The 26617-nt window shown below is 41.2% G+C and overlaps 5 protein-coding genes across 8 annotated transcripts in view; 3 read left to right on the plus strand and 2 right to left on the minus strand.

Moving 5' to 3' along the window:
- Window positions 1-1492: 1492 nt before the first annotated feature.
- On the plus strand, window positions 1493-5335 carry zgc:112416 (uncharacterized protein LOC550509 homolog). Its single transcript, XM_042081409.1, has 8 exons — window positions 1493-1643; window positions 1815-1872; window positions 2197-2270; window positions 2694-2891; window positions 3159-3273; window positions 3684-3829; window positions 4141-4310; window positions 4859-5335. The coding sequence occupies exons 1-8, from the start codon at window positions 1590-1592 to the stop codon at window positions 4875-4877; spliced, it is 834 nt and encodes a 277-aa protein (XP_041937343.1). The 5' UTR covers window positions 1493-1589; the 3' UTR covers window positions 4878-5335.
- Window positions 5336-5432: 97 nt separating this feature from the next.
- Window positions 5433-7832, minus strand: LOC121698905 (targeting protein for Xklp2-like). Its single transcript, XM_042081411.1, has 5 exons — window positions 7646-7832; window positions 6778-6879; window positions 6578-6689; window positions 6101-6267; window positions 5433-5833 (listed from the first exon to the last, which is right to left on the minus strand). The coding sequence occupies exons 1-5, from the start codon at window positions 7709-7711 to the stop codon at window positions 5714-5716; spliced, it is 567 nt and encodes a 188-aa protein (XP_041937345.1). The 5' UTR covers window positions 7712-7832; the 3' UTR covers window positions 5433-5713.
- Window positions 7833-8277: 445 nt separating this feature from the next.
- Window positions 8278-21026, plus strand: senp2 (SUMO specific peptidase 2). Of its 4 annotated transcripts, XR_006026888.1 has the most exons (18): window positions 8279-8604; window positions 9262-9317; window positions 9480-9592; window positions 9689-9773; window positions 10081-10168; window positions 10852-10969; window positions 12365-12471; window positions 12579-12664; window positions 12955-13012; window positions 13831-13912; window positions 14848-15024; window positions 15260-15391; window positions 16285-16497; window positions 17368-17447; window positions 17847-17931; window positions 19293-19388; window positions 19690-19975; window positions 20100-21026. XR_006026888.1 is itself a non-coding variant. In XM_042081407.1 (17 exons), exons 1-17 carry the CDS (start codon window positions 8438-8440, stop codon window positions 19750-19752), a joined length of 1803 nt encoding a protein of 600 aa, XP_041937341.1. In that variant the 5' UTR covers window positions 8278-8437; the 3' UTR covers window positions 19753-21026. The 4 variants fall into 4 exon arrangements, 2 of the variants coding, with proteins under 2 accessions (XP_041937341.1, XP_041937340.1); XM_042081407.1 differs by having other exon boundaries at window positions 8278-8604; window positions 10855-10969; window positions 19690-21026; XM_042081406.1 differs by having other exon boundaries at window positions 19690-21026.
- Window positions 21027-22851: 1825 nt separating this feature from the next.
- Window positions 22852-26037, minus strand: pjvk (pejvakin). The gene is made up of 6 exons (XM_042081408.1): window positions 25783-26037; window positions 25115-25310; window positions 24785-24926; window positions 24436-24553; window positions 23719-23862; window positions 22852-23282 (listed from the first exon to the last, which is right to left on the minus strand). The coding sequence occupies exons 1-6, from the start codon at window positions 25991-25993 to the stop codon at window positions 22981-22983; spliced, it is 1113 nt and encodes a 370-aa protein (XP_041937342.1). The 5' UTR covers window positions 25994-26037; the 3' UTR covers window positions 22852-22980.
- col5a2b (collagen, type V, alpha 2b) overlaps window positions 25997-26617 on the plus strand; it is a gene marked incomplete at its 5' end in the record, with an annotated part of 46518 nt that continues 45897 nt past the window's right edge. Inside the window, one exon of the mRNA XM_042081632.1 lies at window positions 25997-26033. Within this exon, the coding sequence (XP_041937566.1) occupies window positions 25997-26033 (37 nt within the window). The remainder of the gene's footprint in view (window positions 26034-26617) is intronic.

Consider the following 26617-nt stretch of genomic DNA (forward strand, 5'->3'; position numbering starts at 1 on the left):
TGGTTAGATCCAATTGATGAGACCTATCAAAATCAGCATGATCAACTTTGTGGCCAGTCAGATTTGTGCTTAATGTCAATTTACTTAACTCCCGCCCACTCACTCCAAGATTTGTAACTGACACATTGTCAACCTATAAGAAACATGCATTTGACATACAAATACTAACAGACACTTTTTGTAACCAGTTATTGTTCTTACAGAATTTTAGACCCAGCCTTAAAAATCTGTTTTCAAAACGCCAACTTTCATCTGCACCAGCTTCATTGGTTCCTAAAGCAACACCCATACAGCTGTATCAGGTTCCTCACCAATAGAAATAGGAGTGTCTGTAGCCCGGGTGAATTAACTGGACCAACCGCATGGCCCAATGCCCAAAAGCCTTACATCAGTTTGAACATCTGAACATTCATTATACTGAAATGAATAGTTTAGTGATCTTGTTGTTTAGTGATCTAATTAGGCCCAATAAAATCAATATGTACCAATCACAGCACCTTTATTCAAATTAAAACTACAAGTTTAGTTGTACTACTAATTCAACTATACATGTAATTACACTTATACATAGCCTTATTCTACTGCTCTTCATATCATCCATCCTGCACATACACTTATTCTTAATACTCTTATAATGTTGTATCTGCACTACAATGGTACTGTTACCACACTGGCAATAGCACATACATATCTGTCTAGGTTCATACTGAATATCCATATTTATTCTGTTTTTCTCATAATATATTCTGTTAATACACTGCATCTATATTATTCTTACTACTATTATATTGTTACTGCTGCTACATTGCACATATCTGTACATGTTGTTCATACATTGTTCATAGCCATATTTATTCTGCTCTTATAAAGTAACTGCTAATACACTGCACATATTTATATCTAATTTATAATACTCTAAACCACCTTCTGTAAAACCAACTACATACTCCTGTCTACACTGCACTATATTTCTTGTCCTGCCTATGCACCAACTGTCTATACTTTGTACATCACATTGCACTTTTCTGCTTTTTTGCACTAGACAAACTGCATTTCGTTGGCTTTGTACTTGTACCCTGCACAATGACAATAAAGTTGAATCTAATCTAATCTAATCTAATAGCAAGGTGCACATGTGTTGGACAGAGGAAAATCAGAATATTCCTATATGTAATTTCTTTGTCTTTATTCATCGCCAGTCAATTGCAGACCAGTTATCAAGCCATCTCATTTTAAAAAGACATTGGAACAGAAATGGTGATTGCTGTAGGCCCTACAAGCTTCTTCAAAACCCTTAAGTGTTTCAGTTAAGTAAACTGTTAGTGTTGTGTATAGGGATCTCTGCTGCATAGCAACTTGAGGGCTTGGCCTACTCAAAGATCATTATAGTGTTTCTGGCAACTAGGTGATTGATGTGAGGAAGTAACCTATGCTATACACAAAACTGAGAAGTAGGGTATATATTTGTATCTGACAAACTTAATGGAGTATATTGACCTATAATTCCAAGGTGGATTTAAACCTATGATTCAATTCTGTTTGGAGAAACCACTTTTTTTATTTTTTCTTACCTCTCTAAACCTGCAAATATGAATGATATGGTAGACCAGATGACAAGGCTGAAGCTGAAGCTGCTGGAGAAGGTGAGTGTTTGAGTGAGACAATGTGCTTTGAGCGTTTGCACTGCATGAGGTAATCACTTACACAAAACAGAATGATTCATTCTATTGTGTCGTTGGTGTATTTGTATGTGAATGAATCATCTGAGTCTGTGCTTCTGATGACAATATTTACTAATGTATCATTCACTACAGAGACTTGAGAATGACAGGAACAATTATGATGAGAGGGGTGATTCATCTATTTCCACAAGTAAGTTGTGCCATAAATTGATAACCTATTTATTTGGCTTACAAGTTTTCACGGCAATATACTGTATATTGAGTACTGAGTACTCGTGTATGTTTAATGTATAGTGGCAAGCTCTTGTTTCAGGAACCAGTGGAGAGGAATTTATATTTTCTTTCTGCTTAGTTTTTTCCAGTACCTCATTTGAGATAAAAGGCATAACTCTTTCCTATGAGGTCTTTACGCTCTCTGCTGGTTGAAGAGGGGCATTGCATTGGGAGAACATTTCAGAGGATGCATAAATATGGGTCATACTCCTTCTTAACCATATTCTTTCTTTCATTGCAGGAAGTTATGATGGGCAAGCGGATGCCTTACATAGTGCCCTGAGAAGGAAGCGGAGTTTACTGCAGAGGCTCAGAGTATGTATAGTATCTATATAAGCCTGAGATAATTTGATGCTGACCATCTTTTATCATATATAGGACCTTGTTCAGGTATGTGGTATGTAATAATATTTACTCACCAGGTCTGAGTTGCCAAGAAATGATTCACCAGCAGACATGCCGTATCAAAATAGAGAAAACATAGACAGTGAACCCCAAGGCATGTTGCATCATGTCACAACAAGTTGTGATATCAGGGACAGCAGGGCTTCTCGGTGATCTCCATGAATTTACACCCTCATGAGCTTGAGTTTGGTTTGCTGAGTTATATATTAGAGAAGTTCTCATTGTATGGGTTGTGTTTTGTATTTTTTAGAACAGTACTACGAGACGCAAATTCAGAAAGTAGAATAATAACAATCTAAGTCTGAATATTTTCTGTATGTTTGTGTCACACAGGAGCAACAGTTACTGGAGGATCTTGGAAGACCACATACATGGGGAGGGAGTCACAGGCAACATCGCCCAGATCCCTTTCCAACAGCAAACCCTCCTCCGATTCACATATACCAGCCACCTCCACCTCCACCTGCCCCTGTCCACCAGCTGCCCCCACCACCTCCACCCCAGCTGCCCCCCCGAATCATACAGCAGATGGTATCAAATCCGAGCAGATCTGTCTTTCACGTTGTCTCTGCTCATACTGTAACTCTCATAACCCTATCTCAGTTGCCATTCAGTAGCCAAGACCTTCTAAGGTGTTACAGACTTAGATGGCGTACCATTACGCTCATTACACTTATTACCACCATCTCTCAGAGAGGTCTACAGGTTTATGATGTTTATAGTCATTTTGAGTAGAGCTGTTAATGTGGTGCCAGCCACACCTTGCCAACTCATTTGTGTCTACTCTCCTCTCCCCAGCTCCCTCAACAACCAGCCACCATAATTCAACAGTTGCCTCAGCAACAGCCACTCATCACACAGATACCTCCGCCTCAGCTGGCACCGCCATACAAATCTGGCAGCATCAAAGAGGGTACAAGTGATAATAATAAACTGTGTGTGTGTGCGTCTGTGCATGAGTGTGTGAGTAGAGAGAGAGAGAGAGAGAGAGATAGATAGATAGATAGAGATAGATAGATAGATAGATACTTTATTGATCCCCAGGGGGAAATTCAAGGACTCAGTAGCATACAGACATCACACACAACATGCACTTACAGCAGAAAAAGAAGTATATAAATATAAAAAACTCCACTGCACAATAGAGAGAGTAGAAGATAAGAAATATAAATTACTAAATACTAAATAATAAAAAAATAAAAAAATATCCACAGTGTGCCGTTGTGCATGAGTGAGTGAGTTACTGTGGTGAGAGTCATGTGTTTCACGTTAGAATAACAACAATTACAATTCAACACTGTGGACGTGCCTGTCCTTCCACAGACATGGTGGAAATGATGCTGATGCAGAATGCCCAGATGCACCAGATCATCATGCAGAACATGATGCTGAAGGCCCTCCCTCCCATGGCTCTGAACTCACCAATGGGAGCTGGTCATAGTGCCCCCTCAACCCCACACTCTGTAGCGGTCAGTCATTCTTTTTTTCAACAGTTATGACTATCTCATTTGAAATTTTTTTTTTTATTGTCTCACAACTGCACATTTTATTTCAAGTTAAAGGATAATTCCGGTATTTCCCACTCTAGTTCATCCCAAGCAAACCAGAAAAGGGACTCAAAGTGAATACCGGAATTATCCTTTAACTGACCAAATACCTAGCTGAATCACTGAAATCCCCTACACCTGTATACTTTTCTCATTTTAGAGCAAGTATCAACTCTGTAGAGTTTGTAGTCTGTAGATTGTGTCATCCAGTTCTGCCCTTTGCTGTTACCCAGGAAATGTACCCCAAAGCAAAGGGCAGTGCCATCCACCACCATCATCACTACAGCCCATCTGGCCCCCAGCTGCCTCCCATTACCTATCCAATATGGGGCAGCCAGGGAGGGGCATACCAACCCTCAGTGCAACACGTGATGGGGCCAATATCACTCCCACCTTTAAACACGTAAGGGGCAAAAAGATCTGGGTCTACACCTGATCCACTCACCTTGATCTTGCTACAAGCCTCTAGCCTTTCCTCTTATGAGGTTTTATCAGCATAAACTGTGCACTTTCATCCTGGCTTTTGGCCTGTCTTAGCTATAAAAAAAAGGTGTCGTTAAGTATTTTTTTGTAAGATGTGTGATATGACCAAAATCTCATAACACATATAGGCCATCTCATATCCTGATAATGATACATAATGAATCACAATGTACCGGTAACACTTTTTCCTGTAAAATCAATGAAAAAACAGTTAATGTAAGCCATTTCGCACATTTCAAGCTATACTTAAAGTCTAAAATGCAATGAAAACAAAGGCCTCTTCCAGTAACCTGCCAACAGCAGCTAATTTTGGACCCTGTATGTACAAATATCACCACTATCAATCACAATATGACAATATGAGGTTGACTTTTTATCATGGGGAGGATTATCAAAATATATCGTATAATTGATAATTAACATGGTTTCTCTGCCTCTTTTTGGACACCTTTTGTTTTCCCATAACAGTGGCCAGAGGTGGAACTAATCCTTTTCCGGCAGAATGATGGATCACAGGCAAAGATCATTCTTCATAACGATACACCACTTGTTTCCCAATCATGTGAGGTCACCTTGCCCACACCCTGAACTTTGCCGAGAGCCATTTGGGATTTTAAAACAGATGGGAGGAGTAATGTGGTGAGAACTGACACTGCACACAAACTCCATGCGTCTGGTTACAGAATCTCGCAGCTTCAGTGAAGGAATGCCAAAGGACTGCATAACAAAGCACTTTAATGGCAATTGCCAATAGCTGATTATCCTACATTTATTTTAATTACTAACAAATCATTTAATATATAATTCAGTTATATAGTTCACTATGAGAATACGTTGAAACACTTTATACATTGACTGAGAGCATAAGGACTGAATATTGTATGCAACATGCACCTGAACTTTGAATGAAGCCTTGATGTGTGCAGATAGAACAACTATGTGTATAGAAAGCAGTTAAAGATTACTCAAGAGAAATCTTAAACCAAGATATTGGATGATGCACATTTTTTCACGTGTTCCAGCAACCCACACGAGACATACATTTGTTAAATAATCCAGTGTTTATTAAATATTCTTTATTTTGTATGTACAAATTCATAATATACAACAGGCAGCCAATACTGTTAAATTAAATCAAATGTCAACATTGGATGACAGTCCATTGTTGAATAAAAAGTCCACTTAACCATGTGGTGTGCCCTTAGAAGCTTAGGTTGATTTAAAAAGAAAAGCACTGGTTTATGCACACTTGGGTAAAAAATAAAAACAATAAACTCTATATAAACTATGCAAAGTACAATAAATAAATACATTGTTGTATTGCTAAAATCTATTCCTAAAGAGTATTCTGTGAGAGAACTGGGGAGACTGAGGGATAGTCACAGGGATCTCAGCCTTTGGCTTCAGTGGTTTGTAGCGCCTGATACTTTGGGCTTTGTGAACCTAACAGCCACAGAGGATATTCAAGAAAAGAAATAATGTTGCTTAACATGAGGGTTTATGCTGGAAATTGATGGACGCAGTGTAGGTCTAGCATCAAGCAGTAAAACAAGCACATCGAGCTATGCTGCCTTCACCACTAATGAGACATCAGCCACTGAAACAGTGTTGTGCTCAAAAGCCTCCTAATCTAGTACTGCTATAGGTCACCTGTTGTGCTGAAGAGCATCCTAATCTAGAACTAAAAAAAAAAAAAAAAAAAAAAGTCACCTGTTCTCGACGAAGTTTGGCAACGGCCACTTTCTCCATTTGCTCCTGCTCCCAGAGTCTTTCCTGCTCCATGACCACTCTGAGGGCTTCCCTGGACCTCTTCAGCTGGTCCAGCATCAGCCATTCTCTGGCCCTTTGTTCAGTTTGTAAATTGAATCCCACTGGAGCTACACAATGGATGACACTAATTTAAGACCCAGCAATAACTGCTAAAAGGGATGAATGAATGACTTGAATAGGATTATCAGACACGGTCAGAAAATGTGGGCACAACTGTTATTTAAAAGGATAAACATCTTCGAGGGCATATTTACAATGTCACACTTTCAGAAACAACATGAAGCGCATTACAAAAATGTATTCGGCAGTTCAATTGACACTTAATAAAATTCATGTGTGGTGGAAATGGTGTCGAAAATCTGTTAACTGAACTCAGCTCATAGCATCTTGGAACTGCAAAAGGATCAAATTACTTACTTGGACTGGCATGATTCTCCTTCCGAGGCCTGAAGGGTTCTTTGTGAGTAACAGTGTTTGGTCTGGCTTTGAAGGTGACTGCCTCCATCCATCTCTTTTTCTCCTCTTTTATCTGAACACATGCCAAATGTTTTGTGACTGGTGAATAAATGCCAAAGTAACTCCATATTAAGAATCAGAATTCACATAAAAGGACTCACCTTTTGCTTTCTACGCTCAGCTTTAATGGTCACCCGTTCATCAGCTAACAGCTTGAAGGGTTGAAGTGTGGTAGGGGTCACAACTCTCTTCACTGGCACACCCTGGGAATAAAGGTTAGAGACACACACACACACACACACACACACACACACACACACACACACACACACACACACAGGTTAGGACAACCAAACAGACCCCCCTGCCCTTTATATAGAGTCCCAAGAGTCCTGCTAGTATTCCATCTTCTCCATAGTGTGTAATATCTTATTCAAAATATCCATCTTTTGTACACAATATGTGATAAACCCATTCGCATAAAATTAAACAAACATTTCCAGGATTTCACTTAATATTGTAAATGACAGAAATAAATACTGCAGTTGCACTGTGCTGAGAATACCCAAAGCACACATTCTGGTAGGAAACTGAGCACAAGTGATTTTTTTCCCCTCTTTAAAACAAAGGTCTGTTCTGTAAAGAGCCCTGATGGACCACAGAATTGTTTAAGCAAATGGGAATGGGAGATGGTTTACTTCCTGGTCAGTGGTGTAGTCTAGTAGTTAGCTGTAGTGGATATATTGTGATGTAGTTAGCTGTAGTGGGTATACTGTGGTCAACCCCAAATGTTACTATGTATCCTTGCCTTTAATTGGGTATACTGAGATGGTGATGCTTTTTAAGTGGATATACAAGTCCTGCATATCACATAGACTACACCACTGTTCCTAGTCCAAGTGAAGATTAATACAAACTACACCATCAACAACAGCATTTGCAGGATCACAGGATGTCACATTAGGCTACACCAAGCAGCTAAAACTCTTTGTTGAGTCAATTAAAGGTTGTTTCTGAGAGCCTACTTACCACCACCCCAGTTAATATTGAGGCAGGAAGAGGTCTAGCATGGAAATTGAAAACCTCCATTTCCATCTAGGTTTTTTTCAGGCATGTGCTACAGCTTGTTATATGAATCCTAACCTTTAAGCTCTGAAGGGAACTACCCTATAAAATGGGGGTGGCAAAAGGTATTGATATGACTTTGTCATCAAGTTCACCTGTGTTAACCTGCAGACCAAAAAGGTGGGGTTTATAGATTGAAGCCTGCTGCCAATGTATGCTACACCTCTCTGAAGGTGGGTGTGTTTGTATCTTTGCCATTTAAAACTCATAGATTTAAAAATTGTTGACAAGAACATCTCTAGGCTACTTCTGTCAATAAATCTAAATCTAAATGTGGACTGTGTATTTTGGGAACTGCATAAGTAGGCCTTCATGCATAATTTTCACCATAAAAGCCAGGACATGGACATAGGATAGGCTACAGTTCGTTGGAGGATGGTTAATACCTGGGGCTCATCCATTTGCAGTGTAGCTACTGAGGCCCGTTTGCATTTTCGGGGTTGTCTGAGGCCAACTTCAACTTACTAACCAATGAGGGTGCGCAATACCGCCCACCCACCCACGCCTGGAAATGCTCTAGCTACTAGCATGAGCTCCCCGTATTAGCTAACCTGTGACGTAACACTTGAGCACATTGGAGTTCATGTTGGCGTGTCGTAGTTCCATTTTTCGTGCTAGGTAAAGGAGCCTTTGTGATCACGAATAGACCTGGCACTGACAAACGAAAGGGTGTTCATTTATCTTTGGCTGTCTGGGATGTATGAATGGATAGTTGACGGAATATCATCGCTCTTCGTGCCTTTTTCTGGAGGGAAATCAAGGAGCTGGCCTAAGAACGGCGGTGTATCAGAAGCCGCGCGGACCCCAGACGAGCAAAGACAGGATAATTATAATAACAGGCCAGCGAAACGCAATTATCAAAGGTCGGTGTCTGTAAACTTGCTTCATAGACGGCAACATGATCATTTATTTAGATTGGATCATTTATTACTCTGGTGTATGCCCTGTGACAGTTAGCTCATGGGTAGTGTGTTAGCTTTCGTTACGTTAGCCTGCTAGCTAGCTAGCTAGTTAGCTATTGAGCCAATTAACGTTAGTTGGTATAGTAACGATAAACTTGGTTCAGTGTTGAAGAAGTTAGCACGTGAATGCTAAAATATCATTAACTGTAGCTACAGTAGTCAAAATCATTCAAATTTTACTAGGCTTGTGCGTAGACATCACTGTGGATAACACAATCTAACTGTTTTCACAAAAAGGTCTTTATTCTGGTATTTGTCGATCATTAGCTAACGTCAAAAGGCTAGTAGCATCACAGAACATAGTTAGACCATAATGAATTTGGCTTAACGTAGCTGCTAAACCTACGAGCTAGTTTCTTTGTATCACTCCTTAAAGTTGTAGTCTAACTAGTTAACTTTGCCTGAGCTGACTCTGAGTCTTCTTCAGTGGGCAGAACATGACCCGCACACTCATTTCATTTTGTAGTGATGTCTGAATGGTTACTTAACCATGTGAGGAAATCGTTTGCTACTTTGTATCTTTCTTTGTTACTATGAATTCATGTTTCAATGTTGCAGTGTCCACTCTCCCGAGGGCACATCAGAGCCTGTGGAGATCAAAAGACCAAGAAGAGGTATTGTCATAGCTTTGTCTAATCACATTGTTATTTAATCCATAGCTTAGTTGTTGAAGTACCTGTGTGCTTTTTTTTTTTCTAAAAATTTAATTTGATAATTTGATCTTTAAATTCTTGAAGTGGAATAAGGCTCAAATTTGCTTCCTTCTTTGTGTTTAGATGTAATTTTAAGCACCGTTAAGAAAACCCTGGCTGGAGTCGCTGGCTTTCTCCGTCTGAGGCACCCCAAACCCAGCCTTCAAAATGACCACCGCTCCTATAAGAAAGCCCCGGTATGATTTGGACCTCCATTTCTAATGTGGCACTGAAATCATAAATGGATCCTCAGTTAGTAAGCTTGTTTGTTGACATGGTTGTCTTTTTTGCAGCTGCAGCCCGTTGCGCTGGCGGGAATAGATGAAATTCCAAACAGTAACTTGAGCATGTGGATCATGAATGGGAATGTTAAAATGGGTAAGTGTCTTCCTGCAAGCATTCTTCTCAGTGGTGTCAAAACAGAAGAGCCGCTGACATCACACATGCAGTAACTTGATTAATTTAGTTTTTTCCTCAGTAACATGCAGTACATATATAGCGACCGGTATACATTTGGCATACATATACATGAACTTATTTGTGCTGTTTAGGTTTTTGAACCTGTGTCACAGCTGTATTCATGATATATTTCTAAAAACATGTTTTGGATTGCTTGATTATGTTGCTCAAACTCCGCAAGCTGATCTATTTTGGTAAATGCTGACACATTTGTTGTGTTTTTCAGACAAACTGAGAGAGGGAGGCAGCACTGGGCAAGAGAAGACTGTGTCTGCCTTTGGCAACAGCTCCTTGCCCCTGAACAGAAAGCAAGAGTAAGTAGTGGCAACCATTATGCTTCTATTCATTTTGGTCAACTGTCGTTTTTTCTTTGACATTTGAAAAATAGCAATTGACAATCTGAGAGGTAACTGGGCTTGAATTTATAATTCCAAAGTATATGCACCTTCCTACTGTAAAGATGACCGGGGCTGGTTTCCTGATAGCGATGGATCTAAGCACTTACACATCTTCTCTATGATTGATTTTCTTAATGTTCGTTTGTTTTTTCCGTCTGTTTCTCAAACATGCTCGTAGTGTGAAGGCATGTGCACTGCTCTTAAGAAGTTCTTAAGGGGAGCTGTCTACTTTAGCAGTGCTGAAATATCCCTTAACTTCTTAGGCTTACAGTGATATCGGACCTGGTTTTGATAATGTATCCATCAGTGGAAGATCCTTTTGTCATTCTTCCAACTGCATTGTTTAAACAATATGTGCAGTGTGTGTCTCCTTTGTTTTAACAGTAATGTCCTGTGTATTAGCGTTGTGTATAAACTACTGGACAGTGTTTCATACAAATTAGAATCAAGAAGAATGAAGAAAAGAATATATTCCCATGTATAGCCCGCTCCCATGTATTAACCTCATAGCTGAAGAAAATTAGCAAAATCATTGTATAAACCTCAGGTAATAGTCTTGAAATTACGGTATATTTGAGTGGCTCTTCTGTCTTCCACAGTAGTGGAGCAATGGTGTTTCGGGGAGCCCAGGACAAGACCCAGCGACGATCCTTGCCGCTCATGCCTGCTTCAGACCTGGCTGGCAGGCCTCACAAGCCCTGCCTGGCTGTGGAGGAGGTGAGTTTGGAGTCAGATTGATGCACTCCATACATCTGTAGTCATGTCTTGTATCCCAAGGAAATATCTGACAAAAAGTTGGCATTTTATAGTAGGTAATCTTAGACAGGGCTCTACACTAACATTTTTTTTCAGGAGCACTTGTGCGCCCAAGTTAAAAAATTTAGGAGCACAGACAAAAATTTGGGCGCGCAGTCAGTTCTGTGCCCAAAACATGCCAGTGCACCAATTGCGAATATTAAGAATGACTGACAACATTTAGGCTACAGGAAACAGGATTTTAAAGATCAGTGCCTACTTTATTTTCAGTCTGTTCTATTTTCCTACATTTTGTTAATGTAAAATAATATAATACATTGCCATATTTGCATTTAGCTTGTATATCAAGTATCCTGCCAAATGTAGGCTAATTTATTTATTTGTGAATCCATCTATAGCTAAACCAAATATGCATACTGCCTAATACTACTACTAAAACAGTCCATTTTCTCTTCCACAAAACCCAACATAGGCTAATCAAGGATATATGTTTTATACTTTTAGTTTTTATTTGAAATATCTGCATTGATAGGGGCAGTAGGCAAACGTTAGGCCTACTTTCGTTTTGCACTTCAGCTTGTATTCGGTGTAAACAAACAAGCATGCGTGGAAGCCTGGAGTTGTCAGTAGCGTTCTACCTTTGAATAAAATGGGAGTATTACGGGAGGCTACTTTTGTGCCGGTTCGCTACAGCTATATTGCATATTGCAGCCAATACGTCAACTGGGCTAAAAGGCATGTTAGGTTACCTTTCCTTCTCACTGCATTCTCAGAATCTCATCCTGTTCCTCCTCTATCCAATGAATTCGGTGGATAGAAGAACTAATTTCTTCCATCTTTGCATCTTGGCTGGCTAGTCTAACTTTCCGCTTTTTCTGCGCGCTCTTGGACTTGATAGAAGCGACTACTAGCGTGTCACAACGCGAAACTGCTAACGTTGATGGGAGGTGTAGTTTTTATGCTGTATTCGCGACGTGATTCTATGGTTTGCACCAGTAATGTTTCTCGATGTTGCGGTGTATTTTGTAGACAAACATTGACATGGTTAGAAGTCATTCGCACCAGTGCGCCTAAATATTTTTTTGCACTCGCACGGCATCATTTTTACTCGCATGTGAGAGTGAAATGGGCGCACTGTAGAGCCCTGTTAGAGGTGAGATAATTACCTTAGGAAAGATTTTGTTATACCAGTTGATTACTACAGTTTATGCTGTAAATGCCATGATTACTAAAGAGATAATGTAAAGTCTTAATAATTAGACTTTCAAGAGAAATTGTGTCAGAGTATGTATTGGAATGCTTTGTGGTTGTTGATGATGTCAGATGTTTTCCTGTATTAACTGCTTTGTGTTACAGGCCCTGAAAGAAAGTGACCGGGAGCAGTACTTAAGACTGGTGGAGATGGTGTCGGAGAAGTACAGCAAAAGCAAGCCTCTCCCATTTGCCCAGATGAAACCTCTGATGTGAGCTCCCTCTACCCCTTCCTATTCAGCCATGTAGTCCAGTTGCACCCTTGCCTTTGGTTTGAACATAATTTGACAATGCATTCTTTCTTTTGTGTTGTTAAAAGGACTTCTCTTCCGCTGGATGGACACAAACAGACAGTCTTTGGCAGAACCTGTGATACGAGCCTCCCCAAGCGAGGTCCTGTCAGAGGTAGGAGTGGAGAGTCTGCTCCTCAGACACACGGTCTGATCAGGGACAGACATGGGCCAGACACAGACCAGATATTTAACCATCAGTTGTTGATTAGTTTCATTCAGTTGTTTTCTCATCCTTATCTGTGTTGACCCTCAAAACATCTTAAAGCAATTGCTATGGTAACATAAGGGAGACTTTAGTCTGTCTCGCCATGGTGATTTTTGTCAGTGAAGATTTATGGAAAGGCAACTCTGTTTTAACCCTGTATGTATTCTAAATGGTCCTCTCTCTCCATCCCGCGCCAGCCAACCCCAGTGTGTCCATGTGGAGGGACCCATCGTCTGGAAAACAAACCAAGGACAGGTAAGAACAGGTTCAGTAGAACAAGTTCAGTTTATCTTACATACTTGGGGCCCTAATATCAATGATGGCCAAAGTGCAAAGTGTTAAGGCTAATTGAAGCTAATTTAATAACTAGTCAAAAACAATTTGCTAATGTAACACAGTGGACAAGCCCTTAACTGGAAAGGAAGAGTTTGGTTCCAAAATGCTATATCTCCGTTTTTTAAACACATTAAAAAGTTGTGCTATTTAATTGTATATTTCAGGTAATATCAATCAAATTGGAGTTGTTGTTTTGATTGAGTAAAGATATATCAAATAACAATATCCAATTACAGTTCTATTGAAATTACTTGGAAAGCAAAAAAAAAAATGATTTATGCAAATTCATTAAAATGGTGGATATAGCATTTTGGAACCAAACTCTTCATATTGAGTCAGCCCAATGTTCCCACATGCAACACAATAGCTATAGTTAATGCACAGTAACTGTGCTTGTTAGGGTCTGTAGACGTAGGGCCCATAGACTTTGTATTTATTCTGCCATTACATTAAAAGATGTCCAATATCATTGCCTTGCACGTAAGGCCAATACAAAGTCAGTTTTAGTTAAATGCATCATATAGATGTAGGTCAGATTGTAATATAGGGTGGCAAAAGGGTCTACAGCGTTCGTTGGGTGATGGAGCTGGTGGTTGGTTGACTGCTTCACACCATTAATACTTTTGTGGTCATTTCATTATTTAGGCCTTGAACAATTATTTTTTTTGTCCTTTAGACCCTAAAGCTGTTTAACTACATGTGCTTTTCTGTAAATTGTTGTTTGTTTTCCATGTCAGGACTGTGGACATGGGTCTGAGTAAGCCTGTTGGAGATTGCAGAAGCACAGGAGTGGAGGAGCAGTCAGCATGGAAGGGGAAGGTAATGGAATCTGATATCTTCAGTGTCTGTATTATATGGAGTAGGAGTCAGTGTCCGAGAACTGAACAGGTCTGTCTGTCTTAAGAAGTATATAGGTTGTTCCTGAAAGAATGCAGAGGACCTGCAGAATAGGTTAAAGCTGCAGTTGGCAAGTCTGACAGATTGAGGGGACTTCAAAATTTTGAATGTTTACAACTAGCGCTGGGCGGTATGACCAAAAATGTATATCACGGTATTTTTCAAAATTCCGTAACGGCCTCTACACACAGCTGCGTGCATTGCAGTGCTGGAGACGCATCCCATTCACTTTACATGGGCCCACGTCATCCAATGCCGCACTGAATTTTGGGTCCGTTGCGTCGCGTTTCTCTCGCCGCTCGCGTTGAGAAGTTCTTAAGGTGTTTTGTGTTTACTCTCACTACGCCTCGCAGTCGCACCATGCGTGCGTGTGAAAAAAGTCCCGTCTGAAACACTGTTGCGCGGCGCAGCGTTCCAAACGTTGTGTAATCAAAATACACTGGTGTGGCATATTAAAAATTCATATCATAACGAAAATGTGAACCGGTATACCGCCCAGCACTATTTACAACTCTCATGCCCCTCCCCTACTACCACCGAGCACCCTCTCATCGAATTTGTGCTTGTCAGTGCGCACCAGACTGTGATTGACAGTCAGATCTCCCACAACAAATAACAGGCTCTAGGTGGAGGTAGAAGTGCAGTGTTTTTTTTTCTAAAACCGGCTGATTTATGTTGTTCTGTCGAAGCATAGTGTCGGTTTCAGTGAATATGATCAAAAAAATCTTTCCGACTGCAGCTTTAAGATGAAATATTGGTCCTGTTACCAGATTACCGGAGACAATTAGAGGAAAGTTGGCGCTAAACTTCAATCAGTACTAAATGCCTGTTTCTGTGGTCTGTGGCTTTCTTCACAGACCAAGCCAGTGGATGTGGACCTGTCTGCCGAGGTGGCAGCTCGCCTCAACCTGAAGGACAAGGAGCCGTCTCTACCTGCACTTCAGCCTGTTCCTGTTCCTCCTGGTTTCCAGAGCCGGCCCGCCTCTCAGGCAGACTCCCGGCTGGCTGATGAGGATCTCCCCCGCCTCTCCAAGGTCAGCTCAACTCTCCTGACGGGCAGTTATTTTGGGGGCATACCCTGATTTGGATGCTTCTAGAAGGAAATCTGGGCTCAGGAAAAAAAACCCCATGTTCTGTTTCTGTAGCTGTTATTGAGAAACCTTTAGCTTCACAGCGAATGTAATTGGTTTATATGCTGTGTGTTACAGCAGGTATGTTTTAGGGGGCCTCTGGGCAAAAATGAATGTGTGTGTGTATGTGGACTGGCAGGAGATGCAGATGGAGGTGAGTGCTGCTCTGGCTCAGAGGGACCCCAACCTGGTCCTTAGCAGTGCATTCAAGCTGCGCATCACCCAGAGAGACCTGGCCACCCTGCAGGAGGGCTCCTGGCTCAACGATGAGGTACGCCACACACACACACACCCCCCGCCCTGCAGAGCCTATACACACACCTCAACCAGCGCCACACACCTCAAAAATGAGCTATGCCACACACACCATGCCCTGCAGGCAGTGGTAGCATAGTGGCTGAGGAGCTGGGTTAGTATTCAGCAGCCAGAGAAGTTGTGGGTTCAATTCCCGGCTGCCACCGTGGTGCCCATGAGCAAGGCTTCAGGTTTTTTGAGTCAATAAACTCCATAAATAACCATTAATTTGTCATTTTATGCCTGCTCCCTGTTGTTTCCTATGGAGTTTTCCGAGCTGATGTCCGAGTCCCATTGAGGCTGGACTGTCATTGGCTCATCAGCGTTCTAAGGGTGGCGCTTAGCGACAGGTCAATTGACATAGTAAGTCGCTTTGGATAAAAGCGTCAGCCTAATGAACAAGTGTGTATATACAGCAGCTCAACCAGCAGCTGATCAAAATGTCACTTCTGAGCGTGCTGTGCTTATAGCACTACCATATTTATGGCCTGGTCATTAAAATTCAACACAACATTGACTGAACTATAAAAGCAAGTTGTAAATGGCCATGAATACTTCAAAGCTTATCTGAATTGTTTACCATTGTTTTGGTCAGATGACGTTTTGGAGCTAGTGTTATGAATGAGTTGTTAGCCCTGTAGTCTTACAGGAGCTGTACGTCTGTATGGTACAATGGCGAATCGGCGGCTGCGCCTTAAGTTTGTAATGTTTTGCCTGGTGCGTGAACTCCAAAGGTTGAGTATTACAGTAGAAAAAGCAGAGGCGCACTCAAGGGCTTGATACTAATGAGTCATATGTAACAGCATGCCACCAATCTCTTTTCTCTCACTTACATTTTCCCTCCCCCTTCCAATCCCTTTCCCTCCTCAGGTGATCAACTTTTACCTGAACCTGGTGATGAGTCGCAGTGAGGAGCAGAAGGGGCTGGGTGGGCAGAAGGTCTACTCCTTCAGTACGTTTTTCTTCCCCAAGCTGCACGGTGGTGGCCATGCGGCCGTCAGGCGCTGGACCAAGGCAGTGGACCTCTTCACCTACAACATCATCCTGGTGCCACTCCACCTGGGAGTGCACTGGTCTCTCACTGTGAGTCCAATCGTCAGCTGCTGGATCACACACATACTCACACACACACACACACACACACACACGAATGATGCATAAAGTGAATCTACAGATGGTTACCTGTGATGTTTATGTATGGTGTCAATTATAGTTGGATGCTGATACCCTTATACCCTTAATAACTGACTGAATGTCATTGATACTACATTAATACTACCTATTCATGTTAAATCAACCGGTGCCAGCTAGCCTGGGGAATACCCGTACGAACCTTTGGCAAATTTGGGATTTGCTCTGCAGGTCCGTCTGGCCAAGAGGCCATTGAAGCCCATTTCCAATGTCCCTAAAACACGGGCACGCAAACTCAATCTCTAATCCAGCATGGACGTGTATTTTTTTGGAATTGAGTAAACAACTGCATTTAAAACCTTCGTTTACGAGATTGCTACACTTCTGAAATGATTTGGTAAGAGTTTAATGCAACAATTTAAGTTTAATTTCACTGCTAGTTACGCCCCTGCTGGATGTCGTAAGTCAATGAACCTTTATCCAGACCCACTCCCAATTACAACTGAGAAGGTCTGCGTGCTAACCAGGCTAGGTGCCTGCATAGAACACAGCATTGTTCTAAGTAGCACATTTGTATATGTGCAGCTAGATTTCCTTTTTTTCATATACACACAGGAGAGATGCTAAATTCCAGTACCAATAAAGATATCGGTTCAAATGTGAAAGGTACCCAACTCTGTTGTCAACAACTTTCTGTTGTGTAAAGATGACCAACAGGGAAGGCTAGTCATAGCATCCACTTTTAAATGAATGAAAATGAAGTAGTGTTTGTGTGGTGGGTAATGAGTTGCTGATAAATTGTCTTGCTTCTTTCTGCTGAAGGTTGTTGACTTGAAGGCAAAAAGTGTGAAATCCTATGACTCCATGGGCCAGAGGCATGATGACATCTGCAACCTGATACTGTAAGCTCACTTCTTCACTCAAGTTCTTTTTCTCTTTCTTTCTATCTTTCTTTCTCTCTCTCTCTCTCTCTCAACTCTGCAGCTACCCTATCTCTAGTTTTCATTACTGGAATATGGAATTATAGACTCTTCCAGTCTGTTCCTAGAGGGTTTCTGGTTGACACGTTGAAATGAAAATTAACTTTAAAACTTTTTCTTAAAGTTATTCTTTGTCAAGTTATCATAGCTGTTTAATTGTTTTCTGTGCTACCGGAAATGCCTGAGGCACGCACATGTTTGTTTATGCAGAAAGGGTCTATAGTGCGTAACGTAAAAAAATAAAGCCTTTGTGTATGAGGCTTAACCTGGGTGAAATCCCTGATCTGAAGATGAACTGAAGCTGAATGTGTGTCATCCCAGGCTGTATCTGAAGGAGGAGATGAACGTGAAGAAGGGGAAAGATCTGGATGTCACCAAGTGGACTCTCAGCAGTCTGAAGGCCTCTGTAAGTGATGACAAAGAACCACAAACAACCACGCAAACCACACAAAGATAAGGTGGACATTGTACATAGCTCACCTGGCCTTACTACTGCATCAGATCATAGAAAAAAACAACTATAATAAACATTAGGGCTGTAACGGTATGCGATTCGAAACCGAAATCGCGACACTCATATCCACGAACCTGTGTCGCGGTGTGAAAAGGCAAAACCGCGACACACCCTTTCTGGTGTTTCACGCAGTGCTTTGCAGCTTACGCGGCAACATACATCATACAAGCAACATATACATCTCCTGCTTTACTTACCGGTAGCCTACGTTGTCCATCATTCCATACCTCTTGTTGCTTTCATTGTAGACTATGTGTTCAACTTTACCAAACAGTATAGAAGTAAACCCCCTCTCTTTGCCTCACTCTCTCCCGCTCAATGGACACCGCGATTCAGCCAACACAATCCAAAGGACGCATAGAAGACGACTAGCTTCTACTATTACTATTAAATCCGCTTAGCATCATTATTATGCTGCATGTATTTGTTTAAAACTCTTGCATTCAAGTTGACGAATCATCTCAATACCAATGTTTCCCAAAAGGGCCTGTCCCAAGGAGAACTTGTATTAGGCCTACCTTGAAACCTAAACACACATGGGGAAACTGAACAGTCCAATCAGTAGACTATGATAAGCTAGCCAACTATGCTACTTTGTTTACAATATTTCCAGGCTTCAACCAGACAGCTGAATTAAAGAGGTAGAGTTGTAATAGAAATAGTAGGCCTAGGCTATAGGCTAATCTGCATAAAGTGTGCTGTCATAAAAATCAGACATTCAGTATTCTTTCTTTTTATGTCAGGATATAAAACAATACAGATATATTATATTATATATTATATTGCAATCCTCTTGTGTTCTAAGGTAGGCTATTGAAATGTTATTTAATAAAATTTCTACAGAAGAAGAACCACAACTCCCTTTTCAACTCTGTCTTAATATCTGTTCAGAGAGGCCTGTTTTTGTGCCTATTTCTTGCGCAATGGCTTTGCTTTGACATGTTGCTAACATGTCCCAAGCTTGTGGGATAAAAGGAAACTTTTGTAGCATTTTTTTTCTTCAGTACTGAGTGGAGACTTGGTCCAGATATGTAAAATTTAAGTGGTTTTATTCAACAAGCTGCCAGACTTGATGTCACTTTGACCGTCAATCTGAATCGCTCACTGAATCACATCAGGTGTCCAGACCTAGGCAGCCCATAAGCAAATTTCCGTGTTTTGCATTGGTAGTCAACTCGGATACCCGAATACATGCAATTAAAAAAAAGACATTTTCATAATATGTCCACCTATTGATTTGTATCTGTGTGTAGGAGATCCCTCAGCAAAAGAATGGCAGTGACTGTGGAGTCTTTGCCTGCAAATATGCTGACTACATTTCCCGTGGACGACCTTTAACCTTCAGACAGGTATATCACCACTTGAAAGAATTCTGTTGATTGGGTAGTACACACATCATTGCATGCATTCCATACAACATTTTTTTTCTGAAGTAAAATTGATAATAGATAAACATTTCACCTCAGTCTTCTTTGCAAAATTCTGTCTCGGCAGCTCCTTTGTATCAGTGATAGGGTCTGTTTTTATGCTGCAGCCACAGATATTAATCTGTGGCTTACTTGCGTAATAGATAGGCAGTCTGACTAAAAGCTGTCTATTTATAGTCTATTTATAATGCTAAACTGGACGTGTCTTCATCTTTTATCCTAGTGTCATATGCCGCTGTTCAGAAAGCTGATGATCTGGGAGATTCTCAACCAGCGCTTGTTGTAAAAGGAAGACAGAAGAGGATCATTTGGCATCTTCAGGCCCCATTCAACCAAAACAGGACCAACTAAACCTCCCTGCTTCCCTGAGCTTCCCATTGTTTTAATATTTATAAAGCGCTACTAGGTTCTGTATTCACTACGTAGTAGACATGATAAAAAACCTGACACAAGCTCCATACCCTAGAAGAGGTAGACGCACAGCTTGAGTCATTAACTTATAATGCAGAGTAAGTATTTGTCACAAAACCAGTCATTCATTGTATTATTTCACTCGTATGGCGTGGTGAATAACTGGAACGATGAACTTTGCTGTCTGGTCTGTGTCCTGTTACTGTCTCTTGTCTTGGTCAGTCAAGCAGTGAAGGAGGTTGTATAGGTACTGACGTGGACGTAGAGGACTGTGCACCACATAAGGTATCCTGCCTGTGATGATGCAGAAATGTGTGTGTGTGTGTGTGTCTGGTAAGGCCTGTGTGTGGTGTCAATCAAAATGTGTTAAACACCCCTTAGTGACATACTGAATGTACATGTCATCCCATAATGCGTGTCTTTAGACTGAAGTGCCTTAAATTCATTTGTATCTGTCCACCACACATACTGTGGCACTGGCTGCAGAGATCATCAACTGTGTTTTAGCGTGTGTTTGTGCACCTGCTCTCTACTGCTCGGCACAGCATGGTATGTGTGTATGTCCGTCTGTCTGTGTGTGACATGGATGTTGTTAATTTCACGTAAATTACCTTGTAAGTAAACTTGAGTCAGATGGAAAAGTTGTATGTAACTTCATTAAGTTGTTTACGTGCATTCTTATTTGATCACAAAAGTCTTGGCTCCTCAATGCAAATGTGTCAGACTTAACTTGATAGGAGAGGATTGCATGCAGTTCTAAAATTAAATCTTACACTTTTTTTTCTTCCTCGTGTCACGTGTGCCATCTCTCATATATTTGCAATCCTCCCAGAAATGCCCTTAATTTAAAGACAGAAAAGCGTTATTTATTTTCGTTATGTTTCCTCATTTCTACTTGTACTTGTACTTCTACTTTGGCTTGTAAATAGTATAATCAGCTTCTGGTGTGTGCTTTTTCTGTGTAGAGATGAGAGGATAAAATGAATGTAGAATGCAGCTGAACTTAAAGCAGTGAGACTTTACACTACAGGCTGATCTTAAGTATTTATGGTGCAACATGCACAGTATGTCTTCTGTGTTTGCGTAGATCTGTACAGATTGTTGCTCATTATTTTTGTAAGTAATAAAGAACTGGACGAAGCAAGGTCACATCTGTCTTTATTGATGCTTTAACATTTTTGTATATCTTGTGTACAATGGTCATTTGAAGTGTTTTGAACCTTCCTGCTTCTGGTTCTTTCCTCTTCCTCCTCCCTTGGGTCTATCCAATTCAGCACAGAGGCATGTTTTTCCCCTTTATAAGTTGAAACATGCCCTATAACCAAATACAAATGTTATGTTACCTGACTCATATTCTGATAAGAATATGAGTCTGGCTACGCTAGACTACAATCACACTTTTCATTGTTCCTATAACTTTATCTGGATGGACCCAAAGCTGACCCCAAGAGCTGAGGATTTGCCCAAGGGTCTTGAGTTTTTCCTTGCCCCTCTTACCCTTGCCTTAGTTATAAAGTCCTTCGAGATCATTTCAATTTGACTACATGGACATTTTATCTGTCCATTCAGGACATGCCAATTAAAAAAAAACACTTTAAGGACTGCCTTTGTCTGGATATTTTTTCTTCTGTCCTTTCTTCGTTTGTTGACACCAAAGAACACCCAACTAAAACAAACAGTGAAGGCTAAGACGGTTTAGGATTGAGCACACCCAACAACTCCTTGCAAACTATTTAAATAGTTTTTGGATTGAATTAAATGAGCTGTTCTTTCATGACGGCATCTTATTCTTGTTTAGACCGTGTTGCTCCAGCAGGGGGTACCATTGGACCATTCAAGGGACAAGGTGGAGGAAGAGGTAAAGAACTGGATTGGTGGTCTCTTGTGAGATTCTACTTTGGTGGTCTGACTGAGGAAATGATGAAGGGTCATCCTGTCTGATGCCTGACCTCAGAAGTTCAAAAATAGTATACATGCTGAGCTCAGACTAGGTTAATATTAAGGACTTGCCTTTCCTGGCTGAGTGTAAGTGTGTTCTGCTGGACCTCGAATTGTAACTAGATCTTCAGTGTTTTGCTTTCCGTGGAGAGGTGTAAATCACTGTACAAGGCTTCACTCTTTGAAAAAAGAACATTGGAAACACTGCACTCTAAATGAAAGCTGTAATGAACCATAATTGCATAGAACCGCCTCTTGACTATCATAAGATGATGTCATTATGTGAGGTAAGTTTTGTTTTCAAGTAAAAGACATTGGTCAACAGGTGCAGACTTATCTTTCTCACCTGTAAGCATTGGCTCTATCTGATGCAAAAGCATGTGTGAGTCTCTAATAGTCTCTGATTGATGAGAGCTTTACTTCTTCCTTTACAGAAAAAAAAATCGTATCCAGTATTCAAACAGCGGCCAAAACTTGTCTGCTTCAGTTGTATGGTAACCAGGTAAACTGGGCTTGTCAGTCATATGTTCCTGGCCAGGCATTTCCCGGAGCACCTGATACTCCTGTTTATTTTTAATAACCCTGAATAATTCAGACGGGTGATTTGAGTCTGTTGGCCATGACAGCTGCTGTGCCTGAGCTGAGCAGGTGACATGGAGATGGGCTAGGGCAGTTGATTGGGGAGGAGCTAAAGGGACTTCATTACATGTGCTCTCCAGTAAACTCTGCCAGGACCTACCAGCACTAATCTGACAATGAAAAGCCATTGTCAAAGCCATAAGCCAAACTTAAGCTTAAACACACTCACACATATGCAATGCCTCTTTACAGGATGTGTAAAAAAAGATACACCATTTAGTAAAATATGTACTGATTTCAAAGCCAAAACCAAAACTGCCTTGAAGAAGACATTCAATGTGTAGGTCTCCACAGACCTCCACAGATTGGTGATGGTTGGTGAAACATCCAGCATAGCCTTACAAAATTGTTATTCTTAAACAGGACAAATGGGAAAAATCCAGGCACAACCACCACAGCAATAATAAGACCCTTTCAATTTGGCAAGAACATCCGCCGAGAAAATGTAAAAAAAAAAAAAAACCCAAACGCTTCCTCCAACTTTTTTTTCTTCTGAAGTGAAGTGCTGCCACTCCACTGGCCTTTGTCAACGCAGTGTCTTGTGCCACAGGTCGAAACACGGCACAGCATGGAGCCGGACGTACTTCTGCCCGCCGCTTGTGCACTCCAGGCAGCCGTAGACAGTCTCGCGCCGCTGCTGGCCCATCCCGCACAGGGCGCAGGCACCCTTGGGGATGTTATGATTGAGCAGGTTGACGCGAGTGTGGTTGCTCTCGCGCAGGTAAGCCGTGGACAGGTCAGTCATGCTGGCGGCCTTCTCGTAGTAATCCGTGGCCACGTCGTCCAGGAACGTGTCTGAGTGGGTCAGCTCCTCAAATGTCCTGTCATCTATGGGCCACATGATAGATTCAGTTCATGCAGGACACATTTTGCTCATTGACTGCCGATGAAATTAGGGCCCCTAGTATATATAGCTGGAGAATTCTATGCTAGTTGGGTTTGAGTTGTAGTGTCTTCGGTGAATGATATTCAATGCTAAGGCTTTCTAAATTATCACTGGTGCAGACAGTGATATATGACTGAATTTGTGTGGAACGTTTTGTTATTAAAGTTCAACAAATTCAAATTGTGTTAAAAAAGGAGAATAGTGATTATAGTCTTTTGGTTAATGACATTGTGTTTTTTCATTTTTGGTTCAAAAGACTGGTAATAGTTTGTAAGAAATTACAAGTTAGCAAGAAAAACTATTACAAGTTCCTCCAACACACATTTCTGGTGAAGTGGGAGAGTAAATATGAATGAGAACAAAATGTTAGTAGATCACCTGCTCTGAATGGGTTTCCGTAGACTATTCCGGAAAGGAACCTCCTGAGGCGGCCAAAGGAGAAGCGGCCAATGAAACCGCCCAGCTGCTCTCTAATCTGCCCCTGCTCAAAGCCCCCACAGGACTCTGGAGCTACGCAGATGTCTGACCACAACACACACACACACACACACACAGGCACAGCCACGTGTGACCACACACACACACACACACACACACACACACACACACACACACACACACACACCAATATAATTTATGCTTTGGAGTGCAATTAGATCTGACTTGCAGCAACTTCAGTCAGGATGATAAGTTACCATAAGAGACAGCTGTGACACACCAGTGATTGAGATCTATAGACCCTTTCAAGAGAGTTCCATTATCAGCATCATAGTTGGCCCCACAAGACTTCCTTTTTAACATTCCATATGTAGGAAGTAGATTGGGGCCCAAATAGAACGTTCAAGGATTGTTTTTGTTTTTATTGTTGAAAGGGTCTATAAGGATATTGGCTCTGTGGGGCCCACAGATTTTGTTACACATCAGCTCTTTTACAGAATAAGCTAAGGTGAACTATATCCTTAAAAGTTCACTTATCAGAAAGAGTAATGTATGCTATCTATCATTTTTTAATGTGTATGCTATAATTTTACAGACATACATTTCCTTAGCACTCTTGTCAATTTCTATTGGCAGTAAAATTATTAGCATACTCACCAAGGCGTCCATCAAGTCGCACATACAGATCAAAGACACTAAATGCAATTGTTGTGTGAGCTGGAATCACAATGGCTTTATCACGACCTTTAGGATTTCGTCCATCATCTATTTGAAACTGTTTGAAAAACATTTAGATAGGTTTGATTGTGAAAGTTTTTCCACTGGTGAAGATTTTGTAGAGATTATGTAGATTTTGTAAAGATGTATGGTTGTACATGCTTGTGTGTGCCTCTCTCTCTCTCTCTCTCTCTGTCTCTGTCCCTCTCTTTCTGTCTCTCTCTCCCTCCCTTCCTCCATCTGTGTGAGTATATGTTTGTTTGTGTGTGTATTCTGTCTGTGTGCTTACTCTCATTGTGGTTCCTCGCATGCCGGCGTGAACTGTAAGAGAACACTGGCGCGTGGTGCGAATGCTCTCCATGACGACACACAGCACAGTTCTCCCACTGTCTTTTGATTGGCGGATGAGACAGTGGTCAAGGTCGACCTTTCTGCAGGCGAGAAGGTGAGACAATCATCATTTACATGCAAATCTAATGGAAAATCCAGACATTTTAATAAAATTTGCTCGGATGGCAGCTCTGAAAGTTGTCATCATGGGTGTCTAGCTTTGTTTACTTACTCCTAATGCAATTAAAGCTTGCTGTGATACAAATGGGATTAAAAAACCCAAACAAACCTTGAGTTGAGCTCTCTGAGGAGAGTGGGCACCTCCACCTCGTGTTTGGTCACTACTCCAAAGGAGGCCTTAACGGCCACTGAGTCGGAACCAGTGATGTTGAAGCCCACGTCATTGAGCAGGTGGTTTCCCAACCTGCCGTTCAGGGCCACATCAGACTTGTCCTCATAGTTCAGGAGCTGGTAGGAGGACACACCTGACAGGACACGAGAGCATCCTCTCTGAACTCTGATCTCATGATGTGTCTGTCTTGTGTATTGCAATTAACCCCCTTAACTACAAATGATTCTGAGGGATTTCTAAAGCTGGATGGATGGATCTTCAACCATTTTTGTGGTGTAATCAAAAAGAACTCTTTCAGTTTCAAGACATTTATCTTCATTAGAGCATCTGTTCTGCATTTGTTCTGTTCTAAATTTCAAATCATATTGATGTTTAGTTACGGTTAAATATAAATTATTTAATACATATTAGATACTATCAAATATTAAGGAATATTCTGAAAGTAACCAGGTGACAATATTTAATGGTTCTCAGCTCAAAGTCAAAGTACAAGGTTTCAGTCTAGTGAGCTTGTCTTGTTATGTTCTTATGAGCTATTGATGTCCACTTTATTACAATTTTGTTTTTGTCTCCCTCTAATCTTCCACAAGACATTTTTTTCTTACCAGCTGTGATCTCCTTTTCTCCCACAAGTATGTCTTTCAGTGAGAATGGGGTCGAGCCATACTTGTTTTTTTTCCAAAAGTGCTTCTTCCTCTTCCTGGTCACCAGGCTGAGAGGCTGATACCGGTCAGCTTCGCTGAGACTGGGCACAGGAATCAGCCTTCCTGTGTCACCCACCTGTTTCACAAAGTTCTTGGTGGCTGCGGAGAACATGGTGAAGACCGCAGGCGAGACTTAGGATTCCGACTGCCCGGTAAACATGGCTCCTCCGTTTGTAAAAATGTTCCGAGCTCAGGGGATCCTCAATGGCCGAGTTTTTTAGCGATAGTGAGGACGAGTGTTTGGTTGTAGCCTTCCTGTCGAAAGCTGACCCAATGAATTATACAGCTTCCTGAAAGGTGATAGGGAACACACAGTCACATGCCGTGTGTCAAGATGATAGTCACCCCCTGCCAAGTAGTCCACACCACCCTAAATAAATGCGCTTCATTTGTTTGAATATAGATAATTCATTCATTGTTTGGTTTATCCAAGAGTCTGATGTCTGATGACTGGCAGTGACACATTTAATATTATACAATTCTACACATAACATTCCTATTATACTGTTTGCTAAACACTCCAGAATCAGTAAAGAGGCCAGGTAAGGATATATTACATGTAATACAAGGCTGCATGAAACAGACACTCGCAGTAGGTTCAGCCTCACTGGAACATCTGGAACATCTGTTCTCTGGGTGGCTCGCTTCGGTCGTCTTCCTCAGAGCGGGGCATTTGTACTGTGATGGAAAGGTTACGTGTGTGTGTGTGTGTGTGTGTGTGTGAGAGAGAGAGAGA

This window comes from Alosa sapidissima, chromosome 23 (assembly GCF_018492685.1).
Source record: "Alosa sapidissima isolate fAloSap1 chromosome 23, fAloSap1.pri, whole genome shotgun sequence".
NCBI lineage: Eukaryota > Metazoa > Chordata > Actinopteri > Clupeiformes > Clupeidae > Alosa > Alosa sapidissima.